At 42.8% G+C, this 24762-nt stretch overlaps 1 protein-coding gene across 8 annotated transcripts in view; it reads right to left on the bottom strand.

The window, feature by feature from the left end:
• Window positions 1-24762, bottom strand: part of si:ch211-200p22.4 (phosphatidylinositol-binding clathrin assembly protein) — a 63707-nt gene that overhangs the window by 11048 nt on the left and 27897 nt on the right. For 3 of the 8 annotated variants that reach the window (XM_029760661.1, XM_029760663.1, XM_029760667.1), the window contains exons 2-14: window positions 20288-20430; window positions 12907-12982; window positions 12574-12676; window positions 12112-12205; window positions 11850-11961; window positions 11376-11482; window positions 9569-9610; window positions 9086-9106; window positions 7617-7702; window positions 7363-7492; window positions 3108-3241; window positions 2087-2187; window positions 1449-1553 (exon numbers count right to left, since the gene is read on the bottom strand). In XM_029760661.1, coding sequence (XP_029616521.1) covers window positions 1449-1553; window positions 2087-2187; window positions 3108-3241; window positions 7363-7492; window positions 7617-7702; window positions 9086-9106; window positions 9569-9610; window positions 11376-11482; window positions 11850-11961; window positions 12112-12205; window positions 12574-12676; window positions 12907-12982; window positions 20288-20430 — 1254 coding nt within the window. The remainder of the gene's footprint in view (window positions 1-1448; window positions 1554-2086; window positions 2188-3107; window positions 3242-7362; window positions 7493-7616; window positions 7703-9085; window positions 9107-9568; window positions 9611-11375; window positions 11483-11849; window positions 11962-12111; window positions 12206-12573; window positions 12677-12906; window positions 12983-20287; window positions 20431-24762) is intronic. The other 5 variants (XM_029760669.1, XM_029760665.1, XM_029760662.1 and 2 more) reach the window with 4 other exon arrangements.

The raw sequence follows: 24762 nt of genomic DNA, 5'->3' as shown, positions 1-24762 counted from the left end.
ATGGTCTGTCAACAGTAATTCTAAAAATGGGAACACATTTCCCTCAACTAGGAGAGAGGTAGGGAAAGGGATGGTGGAGGGAGGGGGGGAAGGGAGAAGGGAGAGAGGGTGGAGAGGGAGAGAGAAAAGAGACAAATAGGGGCAATCAGTGTATGACAGAAGAGGAAGATCGATCGAAGGAGGGCAAGACAAAGTAGCGTAGGGGAGAAAGAAATAATAAGACAGGGAGCACAACAGAGCTGCACAGACAGCTGCCACCTCCCATCACTTCTTATCCTCCCATCACAGAAAAAAGTGAGGGAGCGAAAACAAAAAAAAGGACAAATAATATTTGTTTAGGAAGCGGTGTCTAGCTTCTGGACATTGTGCTGACATAGCTATGCGTCCCAAATGTCACTCTATTCCCTATGTAGGGCACAACTTTTGACCTGAGCACATACTACCATAGTGCACTACTTTTGACCAGAGCCCAATGGGGAATAGGGTGCCATCTGGCCATAGGCCACATTCATGAAGTAAGAACTTCCTGCTTTGCAAGCAGGAAACAGAAGGGAAGGATCAGAGACAACTAGCACACGGAGGAAGGGAGAGAGAAGGAAAGAATCAGAAAACTAGCCCACTCACCATAACATACAGAGCAGAGGGCAGGAAAGAAAGTTAACTATTAGTTAACTATTAAGCTAATTGTTTGGAAAGGCTGAGAATGGAGGGAGTAGAGGACAGATGAGGGAAAGAGATGGAGAGGAGAACAGATGGAAAGGTACCACCTCAGTGCCTCCAAAGAGATGGATTGTCTGTGTAGAGTGTGGGATGGTGTGGACGACAACAAATGGATGAGTGACAGGCGATTAGGAACGGACTGAGATGACAAACCATGCATAGAGAGAGAGATGAGTTACAAACAGATGGAATGGAGTGAGATCACCACCAGGAAATTCCTACTGAAGGCTTTAAAAACACACAAATGGAAACTGTGGTAGTAGAAACCCCAGGCCTTAAGCTGTGGCTAAGGATTAGCTGGCCCATAGCAAAACCCAACCAGAAATCTAAACCAGAGCCTGTATCCATCAAGCATCTCAGTGTAAGAGTGCTGATATAGTATATGTCCATATAATTGTATTCATTATGATCTAAAAGGAAAAACTGATCCTAGATCAGTAGTCCTACTCTAAGACGACTTGTGGATACAGGCCCGAGCTTGAAAAGGTTGATTTACTTAGCGGCCATTAGCAAAACCAAATCAGAGATCTGACCCAGCACTAAAAGTAGTTGATTATAGTTGTTATAGGGGAGCAGTAAGCTAAGCCAGAGGTTGTTTAGTAGGCTTATTTAGGGTTGTGTGTGTCCAAAATGGCACCTTATATAGTGCCCTATGGGCCCTGGTGAAAAGTAGTGTACTATAAAGGGAATAGGTTGCCATTTGGGACGTAACCGTTGTGTCTCTTTACCATCGGTGGCAGGCTGCACGTCGTTATTGGCCTGTCTTCTAGCCCCGCCCCCGAAAACAGCATCAAAATCTACACTCATGGAGGACTCAGCTGGCTCAGCAGCACCTAGGGGACAAAGGTCATAAAGGCTACATATTATTATTGTAAAGGTTCTCTTCAACCTCTGGGTTGGTTGGTATCTGTGTCTGTCGAACCATATGTTCTTTAAAATAACGTTTATTGGACAAAATGTAAAACATAATATTTTAGCCGTTTCGGTGCTTCTAGCGGATGAGAAAGTGATGGCTGAATGGTTGGACGATAAGTTGATGAAACGAGTGAATTAATTGATGGATGAATGAACACATGAATGACTGAAGACATGAAGAGAACTCAGATACACATGAACATGAATTTGTACAGTTGAAAAGTCACCTGACTTTAAAGACAGGCTTGTCAGAACACACGTGTTAACTGAAACTTGTGTAGTGTGTGACATAATGCACAGCTAATCAACACTATACATCTCTGGCCCGGATCTGAACCTGAAGTTCAGGAGGTTAAGTAGATAAAAACTGTGTGTGTGAGTGTGTGTGTGTGTGTGTGTATTTCTATGTGTATATTGCATGCACGTTTGTGTCGAAATGTGTGTGACCTACCTCCCCAGGCACTGGTGGCTGTAGAGATAGAGGGAGTGCTCTGGACAGCAGGTAGGAAGGCTGGCTGCAGGTCAAATAGATCACTACTGAGGTTGGGCATGCTAGAGAGAGAAATAAGAGGAGACAGGGGAAGAGGGAAAGAAAATCAATGCGTAAATAAATGTGATTCAAATTGCCCCTATATGCCCAAACAAGCAACAATTGAAGGGTTAGTTCAGGTGAAATCTATATATTTCGGTGGAATTTACCTTACCTTGAGTTGTGTATTAAGGCCCATAGTGACAGAATGCACAATAATCAATGTTTTGCCACAGACAGGAGTTAGCATCATCAAAAAATTCATGAATGTAAACAACCAAACCAATGTTAGCAAAGCTGCACAGCAAGCCGTAACCTGCTCAAAAACACTTGAAAACCAAGTTCGGTAGTTGGTGGAGTTCACAATTTTCTAACATGCATACTGCTGAAATAATCGCTGGAATTGTGAGACTACATTTCCTCATGTAGTCTCTGTTTCTGTTTGCTGTAACATGGACAATAAAGTTGTATATTCCATTGGGCACTCACCGGTGGCTTGATGACACTATCAGAGCATTGGAATATACAGATATTCAGCATTTAGATATTACAAAAAAAATAACATGAGTATCGACGCTACGCGTTTTTGAGGAAGTTTCGGCTTGCAGTTTTGCTAACATCGGTTCGCCTGTTTACGTTAATGAATTTCGACAATGCTAACATGCTAACTTCTGGCTTGAGAAACAACTCAAGGTTAGGGTAATTCCACTGAAATATAGATTGCCTGAACAATAACTTTAGGTCAACAAAACAAACTCTGATACCAACCTTTGAACCCCCCAAAAAAAAAAAAAAAAAAAAAAAAAAAAAAATCACAGAAAGAATCTATAATCAAAAGAATCAACATAAATCTGAATAGAATAATCACATCATATCAAATCATACCTTTATAACACTAGATAACCTCCTACGACCTGTAGTAACCATGTTATAACAGTAGTACCTGTTGGTGGAGGGTGCACTGAATAGCTCCATGCCTTGATTGGTGTTGTGGTGGTTGTTGTTGACACTGCCCATAGACTGTGTACTGGGGGAGGCAGATGGAGTGGACATGCCAATCTCCTTCAGACGCTGGTCCTGGAGAAAACACAGAAAAACACTCACACAGTTACCAAACACAAAGTTGGGTATGACTCAGGGATTCATGCTTGGCACAGACTGAGCAGCATCAGACTGAGCAGGCTCCAATCAGTCTTGGGGCGCTGCGCAGTGGTGCCCTACAGCGTTTGTTCCTTGTTTAAACTCGTCCGTTTTGGTTGCTTTGCTTTTAGTAGTTTAATAGTGTTTTACGTTGCATCGGATTACCGATTAAGCTACGGTAGAGGGACATGAAGTGCGTACAGTTGATAATTCTCCTACTTGGATTACTTTTGCTGGTACCTGAAACAGAACGCAAATAGACAAAAAAGTTGGCGGCGCCACACATCCGCTACTGCAGAAACTCTCTTTTACAATGTAATAACTCACGTTCGGGAGAACCGATCAAAGGGCACATACCTGCAGAGATCGTGAGACAAAACAACCTGGTTGAAGGACTACTAAGAAGGAAGAGGAAAAGGGGAAAGGCGGTGTACTGCAGAGGAACAAAACAAAGATTGCGCTTCCAACTATCCTGCTCTCCAATGTCCAATCGCTTAACCTCTTTGGGATAGGGGGCGATATTTTCACGTACGGATGAAAAGCGTGCCCAAAGTAAACTGTCTGCTACTCAGGCCCAGAAGCTAGGATATGCATATAATTGGTAGATCTGGATAGAACACACTAAAGTTTCAAAAACTGTTTGAATGATGTCTGAGTATAACAGAAATTATTTGGCAGGCGAAACCCCGAGGACAAACCATCCAGGAAAAAAAAAAAAAAAAGTTGAGTTCACTGTTTTCTCTATGGGAAACTAGATTTATGAGGCACCTGATTGCAGTTCCTATGGCTTCCACTAGATGTCAACAGTATTTAGAAATTGGTTGATGTTTTTCCTTTGAGAAGTGAAAAAGTACAGCTATTCAGAATGAGTGTCAAGCCAAGTGGACTCTTGTTTGGGGCACGTAACCTGGAAGCTTGCTCCACTTTGATTTTATCCGCTATTGAACACAGTATATCCCATCTTAAATTTTATTGATTATTTACGTTTTAGGATACCTAAGGATGGATTAGGAAAGTTGTTGAAATGTTTGGACCAAGTTTACAGGTAACTTAGATAATTTGTAGTCATGTTGGGCGAGTTGGAACCGGTGTTTTTCTGAATCTATTGCGCCAAATAAATTGACATTTTGGGGATATAAAAAAGGAGTTTATCGAACAAAAGGACCCTTTGTGATGTTTCCGGGACATATTGGATTGCAAACAGAAGAAGATCTTCAAAGGTAAGGCATGAATTACATTGTTATTTCTGACTTTCGTGTCGCACCTGCTTGGTTGAAATATGATTTTCATGCATTTGTATAATGGGGTGCTCTCCTCAGATAATCGCATGGTTTGCTTTTGCCGTAAAGCCTTTTTGAAATCTGACACGGTGGCTGGATTAACAAGAAGTTAAGCTTTATTTTGGTGTATTGCACTTGGGATTTTATGAAAGTTATATTTCCAGTAATTTAATTTGAATTTCGCTCTCTGCAATTTCACCGGATGTTGTCGTGCATGCTCATGACGCTAGCGGAACGTCTAGCCGTAACAGGTTTTAAGGGGAAAATGGACGAATTACGGGCAAACTCCCGGTATCTATATGAATACAGGGAGGCCTGTATGATGGCTTTCCCTGAAACTTGACTGTCGGAGGCGGTGCCCGACTGAAGTCACCCCTGACAGATTCACTATCACACGTATTGACAGAGACAGTGAAGCTACTGGTAAGGAGCATGGAGGCGGAGTCTGTTCTGCAAAATGAAAAAGATGGTGTAAAACTACCATTGTCAGGAAAAAAATATGCACCCCTGTTATAGAGCTGCTATCAGTGTCACTTCGCCCCTTCTACCTCCCCCAGCTTTTTTTGACAGTTGTTTATATCCATCCAAGAGCAAACCGTGTCAACGCAGCTGACATAATTTTTAACCTCGCTCAAGAGCTTGATGCTGTATGTGACTTATCTAACAAGGAAACATAAGATCATTGACTTATGTTACGGCTCGGTCCCCAAAGCATATTCATCCTTGGCCAGACCTCTACTGGGTGGATCAGATCATAACACTGTTTTTCTACGACCAACTTATAGACAGTTACTGAAAAAGGAGAAGGTGGTGGAAAAACAAATACAGGTGTGGGACAATGACAGTATTGATCAATTGCAGTGATGCTTTGATTGTACCACCTGGAGTGTATTTGAAGAATCATCAGCTGACCTGAACGAGTTGACTAACGTAATATCTGGCTATAATGACTATATTGATTCTGTGTTGATTTGATGATCCCAAAAAACATGTAAGATATTTCCTAACAAACCATTGGTGACTAAAGAATTGAAAGTGGTGCTTAATAGGAAGAAACAAGTGTTTACCTCCAGGAACCCACTCAGAAGAAAAGAGGTACAGAGAGAGGGGAACAAAGAGATTAAAAAAAGGCGAGATGCCAGTACAAGGATAAGGTGCAGATAATGTAACAGGGAGACTCTCGGTCTGCCTGGTTGGGCATTAAGAATATGGCAAATGCCCCCTTCAAAAGGTAGGCAACGCATCGATCCCTGCCTGGACGAGAGCGTGTGCCTCTCTACAGCCAATGAACTAAACAAGTTCTTCACCCGCTTTGAAACAGGAGTCGCCCCCGCTCCCCTGGCCTGTCTGGAGGAGGATGTCATGGCAACCAAGAGCACGCTTGTCATTGATGAGGAAGTCGTACGAGTTCTTTGTGCATATTGGCCTAGGCTATGCCTATATGCTACATCATTTACCACCTGAGGAAGTGGGAACTCAAAACACATTATCTAGATTGCCAACTCTAAATATGATATTGTTCCTAGACAGCCATGCAATTGATCTGACAGCAAATTGAATGTTCTACAAAAACTTTCCATTGGTAGGCCTATATATAGGCTACTTGATGTATTCACCGCAAATGGCACGCTCCGTTGGCGCAGCATCTCAATTACATACGACGTTTGTAAAGTGGTGTTATTTCTCACATAAAGCTTAGATTTCCTCTTGTTTGAGAACAATAGTTGTTTTAAAAACTGTCTTTCCCGCAATTACATGTAAAAATGTTGCTCAACTATCAGTATGCTTGCGCTTCTCTCCCTCCTCGCCATGTGCAAAGGGGGTAGCGGGAGTGAGAGCCAGCAGCGAAATGGACACAGCAGATACTTTTATTGCAGGAAGCAGGTTAATGCACATTACCGTTGACCAAATAATGGTTTTAGAACAACAAAAAAATCATTAGGAACGTTATGTAGCCTAACCCCCGAAATTGCTTTGGTAAGAAGGCAATGTCGGTAATTTCCTGTTTATCGTCCCAGCTCTAGTTAGTGATGTTGTCTATCAAATTTTAGGCTGCCTTGCCCTTTCCTCTGGCAACGGCTGGAACCACACTGGTACACGCACATGACGTGCAAACACCGAGGTGCACATGTGGTTGGACAGCTCTAACATCTTGAAAGTGTGCCTAGAGTACTGTTTGATGTTCCTTCTTTTTTTGGTCGGGGTGGCAACAATTAAGCACAATATAACAGAAACACTGTAGTCATCAACGTCAGATTTTTTAAGACTTTTGAAAACTGAACTTAAGACATTTTATGACTTTAAATCAGAAACGAATGTAAGACTTTAAGGACCCGCGGACATCCTGTTTTCAGGCAGTTAAATCTGAATAGGCTAAGGGTGTAATGTAGGGCTCCCGAGTGGCGCAGCGGTCTAAGGCACTGTATCTCAGTGCTTGAGGCGTCACTGCAGACACCCTGGTTCAAATCCAGTCTGTATCACAACCGGCCATGATTGGGAGTCCCATAGGGCGGCGCACAATTGGCCCAGCGTCGTCCAGGTTTAGCCGGTGTAGGCCATCATTGTAAGTAAGAATTTGTTCTTAACCTTTATTTAACTAGGCAAGTCAGTTAAGTAAAAAAACGTAAATGTAATTTTGTGCAGCAGTGTAATTTGTTGTAATGATGTAGTAACATATTTAACTACCCCTGTCCACCAGTGTAGTGGTGGTTAGTGTAGCTGTGTAAAATTATGCATCGGTGTAGTATCATTTTATGTATTAGTGTAATGGTGTGTTACCTGTACCTTGAGGGCCTGCAGTCTGGCCTGCTCCTCCTCTAAGGCCTGCTGTCTCTCCTTCTCGTCCATGCGGCTGAATGACATGCCTGTATTGGACAGAGACGACACCGCACTGGACAGGGTGGACGCTCTATGGAGAGGACAGAGGCAAGAACAGAGGAATTAGGAGGGGACATGTCTTTTCTGTGTGTGCTTCTTATACAAGTTTTACAATGACATATCATCAAGTGTTCATTGTCTCGTGAGTCCAGTACCTGGTATCAGCGGTGAGTTCCTTGGTCTTTTTCCCTTCCAGAGAGGCTAGGTGCTGCTCCAGAGCCTCCAGGAGACTACTTGGAGCCTGGAAGGAGGAGAGTATGAGGAGAAGCAGAGAAAACAGAAGACGGGTGGGGGGGTGAGAGACAGAACCAGCTCTTCCTCTTTCACATGACATGACGCACTCATTCACTTCTTTACACGTCACACACATCAATAAACACACACACACGGTTGTTAGTCCCAGAGGTCGACCCACAATGCGTCACTTTCCCAGAATAGAACTACGTCTTCGGCCCAAATGGCACCCTATTCCCTTCGTAGGGCACTATATAGGGAATAGGGTGCTCAGTATTAGTAGGTTAATAATACGTTTCGGGAAAACAGAAAAACGAGGAGAGAACAGAGGGGAAAGGAATGTAGTAAAGGAGGTTGAGAAACATGCACATAAATCCCATTCTGTCCTGTCTGGTTCATGCCAACATATAAACATTCTGAGAGGGCATAGCCTAGTGTGCAAGGCTGGCGCTTTGGCTTTTACTAAGGGTGTGTCCCAAATGGCACCCTACGCACTACAAGTAGTGCACTATATAGAGATTTGGGTGCGATTTGTGTACCAAATGGCACCTTATGACCTATGGTGACATCAACGCAAACGATCAATGTGGCTGTGGTCAAAAGTAGACAATCTTTAGATTGTTTAAAGACCAAATCAGACATCAATAATATTAGCAGACACACACACTATTCTAGTCCCTCTTACAAAAAAAGCACAGAAGTTAAAAACAGACTGAGCAAGGAACTCTGACTGAACCCTGTACGTATTCCCCAAACATTCCACCCGACACACAGAGAGGAAAGAAAGTGAGGTAGAGAGAACAAAAGAGCAAAGTAAAAGAAAGAGGGAATAGTTTCTTTTCCCCTTTTTGATCGCTAGTTATCCCCCGACAATCTTTCAAAACAAGATGTGCTTTGAAGTTTGAAGACAGAAATCTTTTTATGTCATAGCTACGACTACGATGATGCATTCATGTAATAATCAGGGGGTCAAATATAGTTTAAATTAACATGTTAAAAATCCCTAAAACACTTTCTTTATCATAGGCCTGTGTCTGTCTGAATGGTGGGAGGAGAAGAATACATTTCTCATAATTCATTCATATGGTTGACCTTTCCCCCCCACTCGGGGCCAAAGTATGTCCACGTGCGTGTAGGAGGGGGCAAGGTTACATGCGTGCGTGTGAGGGGGCGAGGGCTACATGCAGACCCGGGTGGGTAGGTCAAGATGTCAGAGCGCACAAGCTATGGCGAGTCAACAATTTGTAAAACTCCGCGTATACTGTATGGGGAGGGGAGATGCAGTATAATAGTTTCAAGTTTGAATGTTACGTGCACTAGTACAGTGAAATGCCTTTAGTGGGAGGGATGCTAGGGTTAAAAGCATTACAGTAAGTAACCCACCACCTACAATGCATGATCCTTTAATGGTCTGTGGAGGAGAATGATAAAGGAACTATTTTAAATGGTATACTGTGAATGGGAATTATGTATCACTCAAAATCCAATATTTCAGTTTGCATCACTACCGAGCTTGGTGCCTTAAGTTATTGGTATTTATATAGCCAGTTAAATACTTTCTTTACAAGTGCCTATTTGGGCCTACACTGTAAATAATCATTTGAAAAATAAATACTAAATCAATTGAACCAACAGATTCCTAGGCAAAGTAGAAGACATGGTAACTTGTTAAGAGTTTGACAAAGAGAAATGAGTGAATGATTGAGTACAGAGAAAAGAGCAAGAGCAAGAGAGACCGAAGGAGAGAGGGAGCGAATATGTACAGTAAGAGAGAGGCTGATGGCTGTAAAATGAACGAATGGACGGATAGATGGATGAAAGCATGTTGGTGGAGCCAGAAGAAGAGAGAAAGAGATGAAAAATGTACACTGACCTGTGAGAGATCGGGGATATCACCCTGATCTATTCCAACTTGCTGTGGTCACAAAGACCGAACGAAAAACAAACGGGCCAACGGAAAAAACAACGGGGATAAGAAAATAAATAAATAAAGGAATCATTACTCCCATGCAGTGGCTACTGTGGGTGAGTCCAAATAACCTCTCGTTCTTCCTGAAGTGTGCACTTGTACACCACTCCTCAAAAATATATAAGCATTAGATTGGTGTAGGCATGGGCTGAAGGGTGTTTCCATACACCAGTTATTTCCTTTCAAATCCATGAAGGGAATCGAACAAGTGCACACTTAATGAGAAAGAACAGATTATTGGGACACAACCTCTAAACAACTGAAATAAACAAGGGTCTACATCAAAAATGCTGACAACTGGATCGATGAATATGATTGGACAATGTTGAGTATGTCTCGTGAGTGACCAATGAGAGACGAGACATGGTGTGGGTGTGGCAAATGAATGACGAGCAATTGAACAGACATTTAAAAAGCCCCAAAAACATTTAAATGTGAGGCTTGAGGACAAAACAACATAGGAACAGTGAAAGTGTACACCCCAATTGCACAGCCTTAATTATTATAATATTTTTTTTTATTACATTTGATGATTTCTTTACCAATCTACACAAGAAATAACACATTTTCCAATTTAACAAAAAATAAGATGTGCTTCCACCAAGCATTCATTACCTTTGGAAGCCATTACAGCTGTGAATACGTTAGAATAAGATTGTACCAACTTTGCACAACTGTTAGGGGATCATATGTCCATTGATTTTGTCATAATTGCTCAAGCTCAGTAAATTTGGTTGAGAACCATTGACGGACAGCAATCTTAAAACACTGTGTGTGTGTGTGTGTGTGTGTGTGCCTGCATGAAGTCTATATTTATGTATGTGGGTAAGGCGACGTAATACAAGATATCATCAAGAAGCATAACTATTCAAATCACTTCAGTTTCATTGACTCCAAGTGGCGGGAAAGTTATCAAGATATATTTAGGGAAACACATCGGCACACAGGATGCCCTCGGTCTCACAGTAACATTCCAGATTGAGTCGATATGACCTAAACAACCTCCTCATACATGATTTAATCTTTGTTTAAGAATGCTATACGTGACATAAGAATAGATTAAGGTCAGTACCGGCAGCATGCGTGTTTTGACTTGCACGTGATGGTTTTTGTGACTGCACTTGAAGAACCTTTCAAAGTTCTTGACATTTTCTGGATTGACTGACCATGTCTTAAAGTAATGATGGGCTGTCATTTCTCTTTGCTTATTTCAGCTGTTCTTGCCATAATATGGACTTGGTATTTTACCAAATGGGGCCATCTTCTGTATACCAGCCATACCTTCTCACAACACAACTGATTGGCTCAAACGCAATAAGGAAAAAAATTACACATTTACTTTTAACAAGCACACCTGTTAATTGAAATGCATTCCAGGTGACTACCTCATGAAGCTGGTTGAGAAAATGCCAAGAGTGTGCAAAGCTGTCATAAAGGCAGAGGGTGGCTACTTTGAAGAATCTCAAATATATTTTGATTTGTTTAAAACCTTTTTGGTTACTATATGATTCCATATGCAATATATCATAGTTGTGATGTCTTGACTATTATTCTACAATGTAGATAACAGTAAAAACAAAGAAAAACCCTGGAATGGGTAAGCGTCCAAACTTTTGACTGGTATGTATATGTGAAAAAGTCATTATGGGGCATTGTGTGTTGAGCATGTGTGCCTGTGTGTGTATGTGTCCGCGTGCATGCGTGCGTGTACCTCTGCTACTTTGAGAAACTCTGACAGCTTGGTCATCCTGTAGAGGAACTTCTTATAGATGTCCAATGCGTCTTTACACTGACCCTTCTTCATATCAAAATATTTCTCTGAGAGAGCGAGAGAGAGAGAGAGAGAGACAAAGTGACAGAGTGTGAGAAGAGTAGAGTACAAAGAAGCCATTAGTAGAGAGTGATAGGAGACAGAGGACCACTTAACACTTCAAAATTACATCACAACCTGTGAAAAGACAAAAACATAATTGGCTGTCTGAGAGGCTAACATCACATAGTTACTCACATCAAATTGATGCAAGAACCTTGAGCTATGCCCTGGAAGAATCCACATAATATGAATAGGATAACACCCATAGAATTCCAATGAACCATTCTATTATACCATGATAACAGCCACCAGTCCCAATAGTCCTGACCCAGGAGGCTTTAAATCTGACTCTAGACCAGTCCATCAACTTACCCAGTAAGTTTATGACGCCCTCGTTGTAGGCAGCAAACAGACGGATGGAGTCCTTGAACAGCAGCATAAAGGCTGAGTTGATCACCCCGTTAGTTAACTCATTTGGGTTGGCCTGGAGAGAGGGTGGAAGAGAGGCATCCCCCCCCCCCAAAACAATTTAACATTCATCTCAAACCTGACACCCATGTCCACCATTGGAAAACACACACATTCCATTGAATACACACACCCCTCCTCCGCATGCACAAACACACCATGTTACCTGGAAGTCTAGCAGTGCGTCTAGTTGGTTCTGGATAATAGGAAGGGTCTTTATGAGCTTCTCTATGCTCATGGTACGCATCACACCGTCAATCCTGGAACATGCACACACACACACCAAACATTTTTAGTTAGTCCTTCTTTTTCTAGACTAATACTGGATTAACTGGTTCTGACGGGATGCTAAGGAATATTTTACCCGATTCACACTATAGAACCAACCTGAACCGTACTCGGCTGCTTGGATATTTTCCTTTCCAGCCCGGTTCCAGGAACTACGGTGGTTGCGGAACCAGGCCAGCCCAGTGTGAAATAGACTAGATGTATGAAATGTTATGCAGCCTATTCGCTCTTCAACGTGGTAATTTTGACAGCCAATGTAAGACATGGTGATCTATTCATTCAGGTGTGTGTGTGTGTGTGTGTGTGTGTGTGTGTGTGTGTGTGTGTGTTTGTTTCCTACCCTCTCTTCATCTTGGTAAAGTCCACAGCCACCAGCCTGTAAGACATGGCCTTCTCATTCAGATAGCGGCTATACCGACGGATGAACGTAGACATGTCATAACCTGGGAGGGAGAGAAAGGAAGGAGAGAGGGAGAGAGGATAGAGAGAAGAGATAGAGAACCGAGACCGAACCATCCTCATTTGACCAAAAGCAGCACCAACCCCCCCCCCCCCACCCCCCCATAAAACCTCCCACACCCCACTAAAAACAAGAGAGAACCTGAGACCAAAGCAGTGTGTGTCTAATCATGCACTAGTATTGTATGAGTGTTTGTAAAAAAATATACCATACCTTGCAAAGCACCTTTGTCCAAGAAGTTGTTCAAGTTGAAGAGGGTGTTTCTAGAGGCCAGGTACTGGATGAGACGCTGAGAAAGAGAGAGAGAAAGAATGGAAGAAAAAAAGAAAGCGCCATAAGTCTCAGGTCAGATAAACAGCTATTGACTAAACAGGGTCGGAAAAATTCCATATAATGTGTCCCAAATGCCACCCTATTCCCCATGTAGTGCACTAATTTTGGCCAGGGCCCAGAGGGCTCTTGTTTAAAGTAGCGCACAATGTAGGGCACAGGGTGCCATTTGGGATAAATTCCATCTTGGGTAATATCAACATGGTCTAGATTCAATTGACAGGGATTAGGGACACGCACACAAAAAACATTGTCTGGCCTCATCCTCAGTAATGGGAAAGCAGGGCTGGGAATTCCCAGAAAGAGGAGGGTTCTGCTGAGACATGAGCAGGCCTGAACGTGTACGTCCATGGCTGACGTTCCCCCATCTTGGTTGGTGTTCCCAGTTCTAACCGAGCATCTCGGAATACGGGGGATTCACGCTATGCCAGCTGACACGCATCCAGCATTTCACACTGCAGTGACAGAGCACACACACACACAACTAGCAGGCTCTCTTGTGTTCTCATGCTTAGGAGTCAAGAGAAGAAAGCGAGCGAGAAAAACTATTTACTTTTAGAAAGAGTGAACTCGCCTAAGAAAACGTGAAATGAAGGAAGGAAAACTAACATCCATCATATTCTCTCTTCAGCATTTCTCAGAGAAGGGAGGAAGTGGTTGTCATTTTTTTTTTTAAAGAACTGGTTTAAGAGCCAATAAAATGTGCTCTGCAGATTGTGTGTGCATTTTTGTGACTGGCTAAGCATTTGACCCGTGGCAAAGTGAAGTTTTCAAGTATTGGGCCACGCAGTTAAACTTCTTAACCCCCTTTTCTGCATCCCAAATGGCACCATATTTCCCTAATTAGTGCAATACTTTTGTCCAGGGCTCATAGGGTACAGTACACTATATAGGGAGCCATTTGGGAAATACACCTGATTGTTTCTTTTTTGGGGACATTTGGTCTCTTTATTGCAGTGGAGAATGTGACGTGTGTCAAACAAGGCTAAAACAGGGCAGTTCACACAGACAGACAGGAAGCGAGCGCCAGATAGCTCGAGAGTAGAGCCCAACCAATATTGTCAGCCCACCGATATTAACTGGCCGATATTGGCCTTTCAAACGCTATATCGTATCCGCCGATATCTCTACCGATATAAAAATGGAATGTCATGCTTATCTGAACACCCGCAGCCATTCTCATGTGTCATTGTCACAATGCATGAATAGTCATTTAACAATTGCTATTTTGGATGGCAATTCATGAGAAATCAAGGTAAAGTTGAGACATGAGACCCTACATGTACTGCCATAGCACTGCATTACGGCACCATAGACTGCAGATAAAGATAGATGGATCTGTGGAGAAACAAGTTGAGCTGCAGTCTGCTAGCCCTTCAAATAATTAATGTTAACATAACGGTCGACTGTCAGTGAAAAACCTTCTCCATTATTAATAAATCTACTGAATCTAAACTGAGAAAGATCTAATGCTCTCCTCCAACCACTCTCTCCTCCAACCAATCTCCCACTGTCTCGATGGGTAAATCCCCCAACTTCAGAGAGTCTTCATTGCTTCTTCCCTACCCCCGTGTCCTTTTCACAGCCCTACACATAAAAGTTAAGCGAGACTCAAAGGCATTGTTAAAGTAACTAGACTCAATAAAGTTAAACAAATAAGAGAAAGAATGAAAGGAATGTGTGTTGAAAGAGAAGACTGTTTCTTTGGCGATGAGAAAGTTTGCAGTTACAAGGGAAACCATAAAGCAGTTATACGTTAACTGAAAAACCAATAGAAATTGAGTGAGTCAGTACTAAGTGAAACTGACGTGATAACCCTTTTAACACAAATCGCACACACATTCCCACCACAGTGACAACACACATGACGTAGAACCCCCGCTGATTGAATGAGAGGATAGTGAGACGAAGTAGGAGAGTAGTAGGATATCTGACAGACAGAGACAGAGAGAGAGAGAGAGACAGAGAGAGAGAGAGATGGAGAGAGAGATGGAGAGAGAGATGGAGAGAGAGATGGAGAAAGAGAAAACGAAAAGAGGGAAACGGAGAGGGGGTAGAGAGCGAGACGGAGGGTGCGGGGTAGGGAAAGATGGTCAGATTTTATAAATAGTTTACCGGACGGAGCGACAGGGTGTGTGTGTGTGTGTAGTAGGAGTAGTGACAGGGGGGGGTAATGGTGTGTGGGCTCCTATTGTCACAAAGCTGGTTGATCTATATGACGACAAACAGGTACACACACGTTGGTAGATGGACCAGTACGAGAGGGTCAATGGTGCAGCCAAACAATATGACTCACCGTTTGTGATGCTGATTTACCCCACTACAGACAACCTTTTTCTACCCCTTCTATAGATTACCAAGCAACAGCCCATTTACTCTTGAAGAATTACTCAGTAGTAGAGAGCCACCTATAGAAATGGTGAGGGGGAGCTAACAGGATATAGATTTTGATTCTCACTATTCAATATGTATTGATATTCAATACTGTGATTTTATTGCGATTCAATGTTCCAAACATATTGCTCGCCACATCTGCTGCAGAGGGACAAGAGAGCCATTAGATACATTTTGATCAGTCACGGAAAGAAAAGTGCTGAAAGAATGTTGTCTCACCATTTAAAAAGAAGTTGGAGCTAGAGAAGGAGAAATACTGGAGATTTGGAGCAGGTACAGCCGACTAGCGCTAGCTAACACTAACTAAACAAACCCCCCCCCCCCCCCCCCCCCCCCCCATCACTAGAACACACTAGTTAAAGTGCTGTGTGTGTACAAACGTGTAACTCCCCTCACATAACTAACCAAAATAACTAAATGCAGCAATCTAGTGCTGGAATACAGTGCTGCACATTTGCAGACTTGCTTGTCGAACACCTCGTTCCAAAATCATAGGCATTAATATGAAGTTGATCCCCCTTTTGCTGCTAGAACAGTCTCCACTCTTCTGGGAAGGCTTTCCACTAGATGTTGGAAAATTGCTGCAGGGACTTGCCTCCATTCAGCCACAAGAGCATTAGTGAGGTTGAGAACTGATGTTGGACGATTAGGCCTGGCTCGCAGTCGGCGTTCAAATTCATCCTAAAGGTGTTCAATTGGGTTGAGGTCAGGGCTCGGGGGAGGCCATTGAAGTTCTTCCACACCGATCTCGACAAACCATTTCTATATGGACCTTTTGTCATGCTGAAACAGGAAAGGGCCATCCCCAAACTTGCCACAAAGTTGGAAGCACAGAATCATCTAGAATGTCATTGTATGCTGTGGCGTTAAGATTTCACTTCATTGGAACTAAGGGGCCTAGCACGAACCATGAAAAACAGCATCAGACCATTATTCCTCCTACACCAAACTTTACAGTTGGCACTACGCATTGGGACAGGTAACGTTATCCTGGCATCCGCCAGAGAGTGAAGTGTGATTCATTACTCCAGAGAACGTGTTTCCACTTCTCCAGTCTAATGGCGGCGAGCTTTACACTACTCCAGCCAACGCTTGGCATTGTGATCTTAGGCTTGTGGGTTACCGTGGCTGCTCGGCCACGGTAACCCATTTCATGACGCTCCCGACAAATAGTTATGGTGCTGACGTTGCTTCCAGAGGCAGTTTGGAACTCAGAAATGAGTGTTGCAACCGAGGACCGACAACATTTACACACTACAGCATTCCCGTTCTGTGAGCTTGTGTGGCCTACCACTTTGCGGCTGAGCCGCTGTTGCTCCTAGACGTTTTCACTTCACAATAACAGCCCTTACAGTTGACCGAGGCAGCTATAACAGGGTGGAAATGTGCGGAACAGACTTGTTGGAAAGGTGGCATCCTATGACGATACCACATTGAAAGTCACTGAGCTCTTGTTTGTCTATGTCGATTGCATGGCTGTGTGTTTGATTTTATACACCTGTCAGCAAAGCGTTTGGCCGAAATAGCCGAATCCACTAATATGAAGGGGTGTCCACATACACACAATATACAAAAGTATCTTAGCAGAACTGAAGCATGCTGACGCCTAAGAGGTGTTCGTCCTTTACAGATAAGCAAGGGTATCCTCTTGACTCATCATTCCTGTACACACCACTTTGTGTGTCCACCCTACCATTCAGTATGCAATATGCTCAAGGTCACTAGATGATTGTGCTTGGTGACCGCCATTAGTCAGTCTGACCCACCACATACACAATAACAGATTCTCAGATCTCCTGTCTCCCCTCTGACAACACTCACTGTCAGCACTTTACTACAGCACTTTTTTTCCTCAGACACTCCCCCCTTCGATCTCTTCCCCTCTCTCACCAACTCTGCTTTCCTCTCACTGTCCCTCTCAGAATCTCTTTTCGAGCTCTCCCCTTCAATCAATCCCCCCACGCTACGTACCTTTCTCTTTCCTCAATTCATTCCCTCATCTCTTTCCCCCTCCCTCCTTCACTTCCTTTCTCTCCCATCCTTTTCTCCATTTCTCCTCCATTCACTCTGAGGGTTATTAGTAGTATTGACAACACTCTTCCAGTGCCGTCACTGAGGCAGAACAGTCCATTCAGTATCTGGGATAGCAGGGAAGTGACTCATATAGTGTTAGTATATAACATACGCACACTATAGCTTTCCCTCAGCGACACACACATTCACTACGCGCACTCCCCCCTCCCTCAAGGTAGGCAGGAGCATGTGCTTAGCATCAGCACTTTATCAGTGTCCTCCCTCCTGCCCAGCCAGCCATGGTTCTCGGTCTGACTCTGTCCTGCTTATTGTCATATGTTTGTATTGGTACAAAGGGGTCTGTCTACACTCACCACACACACAGGAGACGACTGGGACAAACACTCTGAGGACTGTGCACACACACACACCACTAGCCATGGTAGCAGTGTGTGCATATACATTTCCCTGTACAACAGGAAAACACCCCTTGATCCAATAAGATATTGACTGCACCTTAATTCGGCATTACAACACACTCCCCAAAGAATGCATGGGGACTGTTTCTTGGCTGAGCTTTATAGAGAAAACCTCAGGTGGGGGAGAAGAGAGAGGGAGGGAAAGAAAAAAGGAGCGAGAGAGAAAAAAAGGAGCAAGATGAAGAAAAACTGGTCAGGTTGGAGAGAAAAGCGCAGGTGAAGAATGAGGCATATTGATATTGGCTAGTTGGACTAAAACTACACTCTACAACACAATGCTGCCAATAGCTGTTAAAAATATTGCCTAGTCAGACCATTACTACTGTTCCAGCGGATGATGGCCATTATTACTGAGGTAGTGTAAAGCATAGCACAGAGAGATTTCAACCAACCTTTACTTGGCAATACTTCCTCAATTCCCGACTTGGAAGACAACGCATGTCTTTTAAAACTTCCATGGCTAGTTGCACGTGGTGCGTTTGAATTTAGAAAATTGTTTGCCTATTTTTTGCTCCATGAAGTAATCCAACAATGGGTATGCCGCCATGTTGTCCATTTCAAATCTTCTCATATTTCATTGATCGAGGCAGGTTGAGCAGGGCTCGACATTCAGGTAAATTTGCCAGTGGCACACCGGGCCAGTGCCAACTGAAAGCTACTGGGCCGAATGAAAAAAATAAAAATACTGTTTCGGGTCAAGATATGACAGGAAAGCGAATGATGCTTGCATAATTTCAATAGCAGGTGATTTTATCATCTTTTATTAGCAGGCTGAGCAAGTAGCCAATACAGGGTTCATACAGACATTGGCAAATCAAATTCAAGAACTTACGGAATTTTTCAAGGACCAACATATTATATTTAAGTGTTGTAATAGCCTATAGAAAAAATGTATGCAAAAAAAGTATGCATTACAACTAAGAATAATATACATTTTCTCAATAGGCCTACACAATTGCATTATGCATTGACATTCACATTCTAAATAATGCCAGAATGTGGGCATTGCCTGACTAAATAGACAGCATGCTCCTGACACAAACACACTAACGAAGTCTGTCCATGTGGTAGCTAGTCAGTCTCACCATTTGAGATGTTCAGGAGATATTGAAGGGTTATTGTATCACGTTTTAAAATGAGAAAGTGGCCAAAAACCAGGTTCCCTTTGTAACGGAACGCTTTGTATGGAAAACCAAGTTGAAGCCAGCATTCGATGTTGTCTTGCTCATAATAACCGCACATGGCTAGCAACAGACTAGTGCAACACCCTTCAATTGAAACGGGGGGAAACAAACGAAAGCAGCTGCTTCTCTCAAACTGATCAGAAATGAAAATCACAGAATAATTATATTAGAGCGGTAGAACTTCTAAATCGGCTACCATAACATCAAATTACTTTTCAAGGAACAAAAAGCCCAGAGGAAATGTCAGATTTTTAAACGTAGGTTATTTCATGACTGAATTTTGTATCACAAATACTCAACCAAGACTAACTTTTTAAATACCTGGTTTGCATACCCATTCTTGCCTTAGCATTTACTGGAAGATATCATAACGTCCTACTGCTTTCCATACCCCTACCACTGTCAGTCTTCGGTAAACTGCTCCACGCAACAACCAGCTGTTTGGTGGGGGCCTTTGACGGGGATGATCAACTGGCCCAGAGGGTTTCCAAAAAACTCGCCAGGCCAGAGGGCAGTCCTGCACGTCGAGCATCACTCAACGCAAAGCTTGATTTCTGAGTAGCGCTCATGACATGCGGCACTTTGGGGTGGCAACCTGTCTCAATCAATGAGAGAAGACTTCAAAATAGAAAAGATGGCGGCGTACACATTGTTGGATCACTTGGAGTAAAACATTTAATTTAATAACAGCATTTACTAATTTCAAACTAACCACCTGGTGGGAAACCCAACTCATTGCTCACCGAACGGTCTTCGCACACCGCTCCACCAAATCTTTTAAAATAAACAGGCTCAGCACTCAAACAACGACACTCCAAATTCACTCCTTTAAATTTTGTTTAAACAGAAAATAGAATTGAACAAACACCATCTACTTTTGTGAATATGTACCATTTGGTTGTGAAGCAGGCTGCATATCATCAGATAAGAAGATTGTCCTAGGCTATTTAACAAGAGCCTACCTGATGATATGCAGCTGCTGTGTTAAAAAAAACATTTTTCTATTGATGACTGTGGCTCTGTTGTGCTCACATTTTACAGTTGATAGACAAATTTGGCACTGCTACAAATTTACATTTGCAATTTATTTACTATTATTTACAATAGCCTAGGCCTATATGCTCTGTACTAGCCAAATGCTCTAAACGCTAGGCTACATGCCTGTGTGTGTGTGTGTGTGTGTGTTCCACTCACCTCATTGCCGTACATCATGAGGTGGTGTGTAGTGATGAGGGCTTTGAAAACCACCACCCAGCTACTATTGGCTGTTCTCTCAAACAGTGTGTCTGCCAGCTGGGGGACAGAGACGTTCATCTCATTGGTGCAGTGGATCAGGTCTGAAACACACACACACACACACGAGAGAGAGGCGGTTAGACACAGTATAGGGACACACAGTCAGACACACGTCCTTTTCATCTCATTCAGGTCAGATCTGGAGGGAGAGAGAGAGAGAGAGTTAGACACACACAGACAGAAAGGCACACAAACAGTGTAAGATACTGTACAGACAGACAGAGCTGGTGAGATCAGGGACATTATGCAGATTAGAAATCAAGGACAAAAACACTCACGCACACAGTGGCGTGACCGTGAAACTGTATGAAAGGTAAAGATAAAGGAGGTAATAGGGGATTTCAGGACAAGGAACAAACACAAGCGTGTTGTCAGACACACGCCCACACAGCACAGTCCAGAGACAAACACATAGCCGATACTAGAACAAATAGGACTGTGTAAATAGACAACATACAGTACAGTGGACAGTGGCTAAACATAAGCCTATTATGAGAAAATGTTTGATGTAGAGGTAGCCTGATCAATGAAACATCACTACATGAACAATATTAGAATATCAATGGAACGAAACCTTACAAAATGAGAACGAGTGGAATTCATAGAATGACACATTCCAATTCTAAAAGCAGGGCCCTACAGTGCATCCGTTTTAGTCACATATGGGAAAAAATATTTTGCTGTTTGACATATTTTTCTTTATTTAGGAACACCAGTGCGCATAGCAAAATTATGGAGTCTAGCTTTATTACCTCGTATTTTTTGTGCTCCCAAATGTCCTTGTGCGCGCCTAGTTTTTCAACAACTTTTACTGCCAACAACTCATTCTGTGCATGTCATTAATGTGGATTTTATAATAAGGCTACATCCATTCTATTTCCTCCCTTCCTCCCTCCGCTCTCCACCTATCCCTTTCCACTGTTTTGTTCCACGCTGTGGGACATTATGGGGTACACACAACTCACACACCTGGTTACTATTACTACGGATACGCCTTGTTAAATTATAGTAAGTCTGCCCCATTGGGTCTTGGACACAATCTTCATAATGAAGACGTGAGGTTTGCATTTAAGATGGTCGTCTATCAGGATTCATCTTTAGGTAAAGTACTCACTCACTAACCAGGTTTCAAATCGAACCATTTCCTGTGGCTGAATTACCTGCCGCATGGAAACCGGATATGGTGGTACAATTATATTAATGCCGACAGACAATTTGTTTGTCCGACATGGTGGGATCCTTGTGTCGGTAAAATTAACTATGCGAGAAATGGCGATGGTAGACCCCTTCCATTTTGTTACGTTGCAGCCTTATTCTAAATATTTTTTTCTCCTGAATATATTTTAATCTACACACAGTTCCCCATGACAGAGCAAAAACAGGTTAGAATTTTTTGCTAAATAGTTACATAAATATTCAGACCCTTCACTCAGTACTTTGCTGAAACACCTTTGGCAGAATTACAGCCTTGAGTATGACGCTACAATCTTGGCACACCTGTATTTGGGGAGTTTCTCCCATTCTTCTCCACAGATCCTCTCAAGCTCTGTCAGGTTGGATGGGGAGTGTTGCTGCACAGCAGGTCTCTCCAGAGATGTTCGATCTGGTTCAAGTCCGGGCTCTGGCTGGGCCACTCAAGGACATTCAGAGACTTGTCCCAAAGCCACTCCTGCGTCGTCTGGGCTGTGTGCGTAGGGTCTTTGTCCTGTTTGAAGGTGAACCTGGTGAACCTTAGGACCTCAGAACTTTGCTCCCTTCATCTATCCCTCGATCCTGACAAGTCTCCCAGTCCCAGCCGCTAAAAACATCCCCACAGCATGATGCTACCACTACTACCATGCTTCACTGTAGGGATGGTGCCAGGTTTCCTCCAGACGTGACTCTTGGCATTCAGGCCAAAGAGTTCAAACTTGGTTTCATCAGACCATAGAATCTTGTTTCTCATGGTCTGAGTGTCTTTAGGTGCCTTTTGGCAAACTCCAAGCGTGCTGTCATATGCCTTTTACTGAGGCGTGGCTTCTGTCTGGCCACTCTAAAATAAAGGCATGATTGGTAGAGTGCTGCAGAGATGGTTGTCCATCTGGAAGAATCTAACATCTCCACAGAGGAGCTCTGTCAGCTCTGTCAGACTGAACATCGAGTTTCATTGTCCTCGCAAGGGGAGGGTGCTGGCGTATTGAAACCAGGGAATACAATAATGTTGACCCTCATCTTTTTATTACCTGTTAACCAAAATCTCTGAGCAATTGTATTAGTATAAAATAATATAACTTTTCTATTTTTTGGAGCATACAACATTGCTCAGTATTTGTATTATTTTGCTCGTCTTCATCATGGGATCCAATAATTCTGGATCACAACGTATGTTTAAACAGCATATTTCAAATGGAACCCTATTCGAGAGCGAGAGAGTGAGCGAGAGAAAGAGAGAGAGAATAGAGTGGCTGAAGTGTGAGAAGAGCGGGCCAGGCGGGCCAGTTTCCCCCCTCTCCTCTCTCCTGCTGCCCCCAGTATTCAAGAGCTACTGTGAAAACCCACATGCCAGCTAGACTCAGTAGTGTTTGTGTGCGCATTCTGTGGGTCTCTACATATGGCAGCAATGTTTCTCACACACACACACAGAATTACAGACATGTCACAAATCTACACAGATATTCTAGAAGACCAAAGACATTCTAGAACAGAGGTTTCTAAACATTTTGTACCCTCTCAAAATCAGAACACAACTAAGACTTTAGAGTGTGATACAAATAGTATACAAGGAATTTTTCTATGGCTGCTGCAATGCATGGGCAGACTAACCAACTCTCGGGTCCGGTGAAAGAGCGTTTTAAAAAGGCCCCACTCTTTGCATCGGAGCGAAATTGTTGCAGCTTTAAAGCTAATTTCCTGCAACTACACCTTATCCCATTGGGCAGAGACAATTTTGCAGTTAAAGCTTAAATTACAGTGCAATTATGTTCAAAATAACATTTTTGGGGAATACAATAAGTATTGAGCTGAAAACTATCACTGGAGTACTGTGGATCCCTGTGAGCCTCCCAGGTGCTATTGTGTATCTAAGGGTATATTAGATTAATAATATTACATTGTATTAAATTGCACACATTAAACTTCTTTCACAGACCCCTTGGCCAAATTTGTTCAATCTGTTGTTTCTGGCAATAAATAAACAAATATATAGAGCCAGTCAAAAGTTTGGACACACCTACTCATTCAAGGGATTTTCTTAATTTTTCTTTACCATTGTAGAATAGTGAAGTCATCAAAACTATGAAATAACACATATGGAATCATATAGTAACCAAAACAGTGTTAAATATATTTTATATATTAGATTCTTCAAATAGACACCCTTTGCCTTGATGACAGATTTGCACACTCTTGGCATTCTCTCAACCAGCTGCACCTGGAATGCTTTTCCAACAGTCTTGAACGAGTTCTCACATATGATGAGCACTTGTTGGCTGCTTTTCCTTCACTCTGCGGTCCAACGCATCCCAAACCATTGCAATTGGGTCAAGGTCGGGTGATTGTGGAGGCCAGGTCATCTGATGCAGCACTCCATCACTCTCCTCCTTGGTTAAATAGCCCTTACACAGCCTGGAGGTGTGTTGGGTCACTGTCCTGTTGAAAAACAAAATGATAGTCCAACTAAGCGCAAACCAGATGGGATGGCGTATTGCTGCAGAATGCTGTGGTAGCCATGCTGGTTAAGTGCACCTTGAATTCTAAATAAAATCATAGACAGTGTCACCAGCAAAGCACCCCACACCATCACATCTCCTCCTCCATGCTTCAAGGTGGGAACCACACATTCACCCATACCGCGTCTCACAAAGACACAGCGGTTGGAACCAAAAATCTACAATTTGGACTCATCAGACCAAAGGACAGATTTCCACTGGTCTAATGTCCATTGCTTGTGTTTCTTGGCCCAAGCAAGTCTTCTTACTGGTGTCCTTTAGTGGTGGTTTCTTTGCAGCAATTCGACCATGAAGACCTGATTCACACAGTCTCCTCTGAACAGTTGATGTTGAGATGTGTCTGTTACTTGAACTCTGTGAAGCATTTATTTGGGCTGCAGTTTGAGGTTGGTAACTCTAATGAACTTATCCTTTGTAGCAGAGGTAACTCCGGGTGTTCTTTTCCTGTGCCGGTCCTCATGAGAAACAGTTTCATCATAGCGCTTGGTTTTTGCGACTGCACCTCAAGAAATGTGTATCTTAAAATAATGGACTGTCATTTCTCTTTGCTTATTTGAACTGATCTTTCCATAATATGGACATGGTCTTTAATCAAATAGGGCTATCTTCTGAATACCAAACCTAACTTGTCACAACAACTTATCGGCTCAAAGTAGGAAAGAAATT

Source organism: Salmo trutta, chromosome 8 (genome assembly GCF_901001165.1).
Source record: "Salmo trutta chromosome 8, fSalTru1.1, whole genome shotgun sequence".
NCBI lineage: Eukaryota > Metazoa > Chordata > Actinopteri > Salmoniformes > Salmonidae > Salmo > Salmo trutta.
The sequence above is the reverse complement of the archived record's forward strand: the minus strand, read 5'-3'. Positions and strand labels throughout refer to the sequence as shown.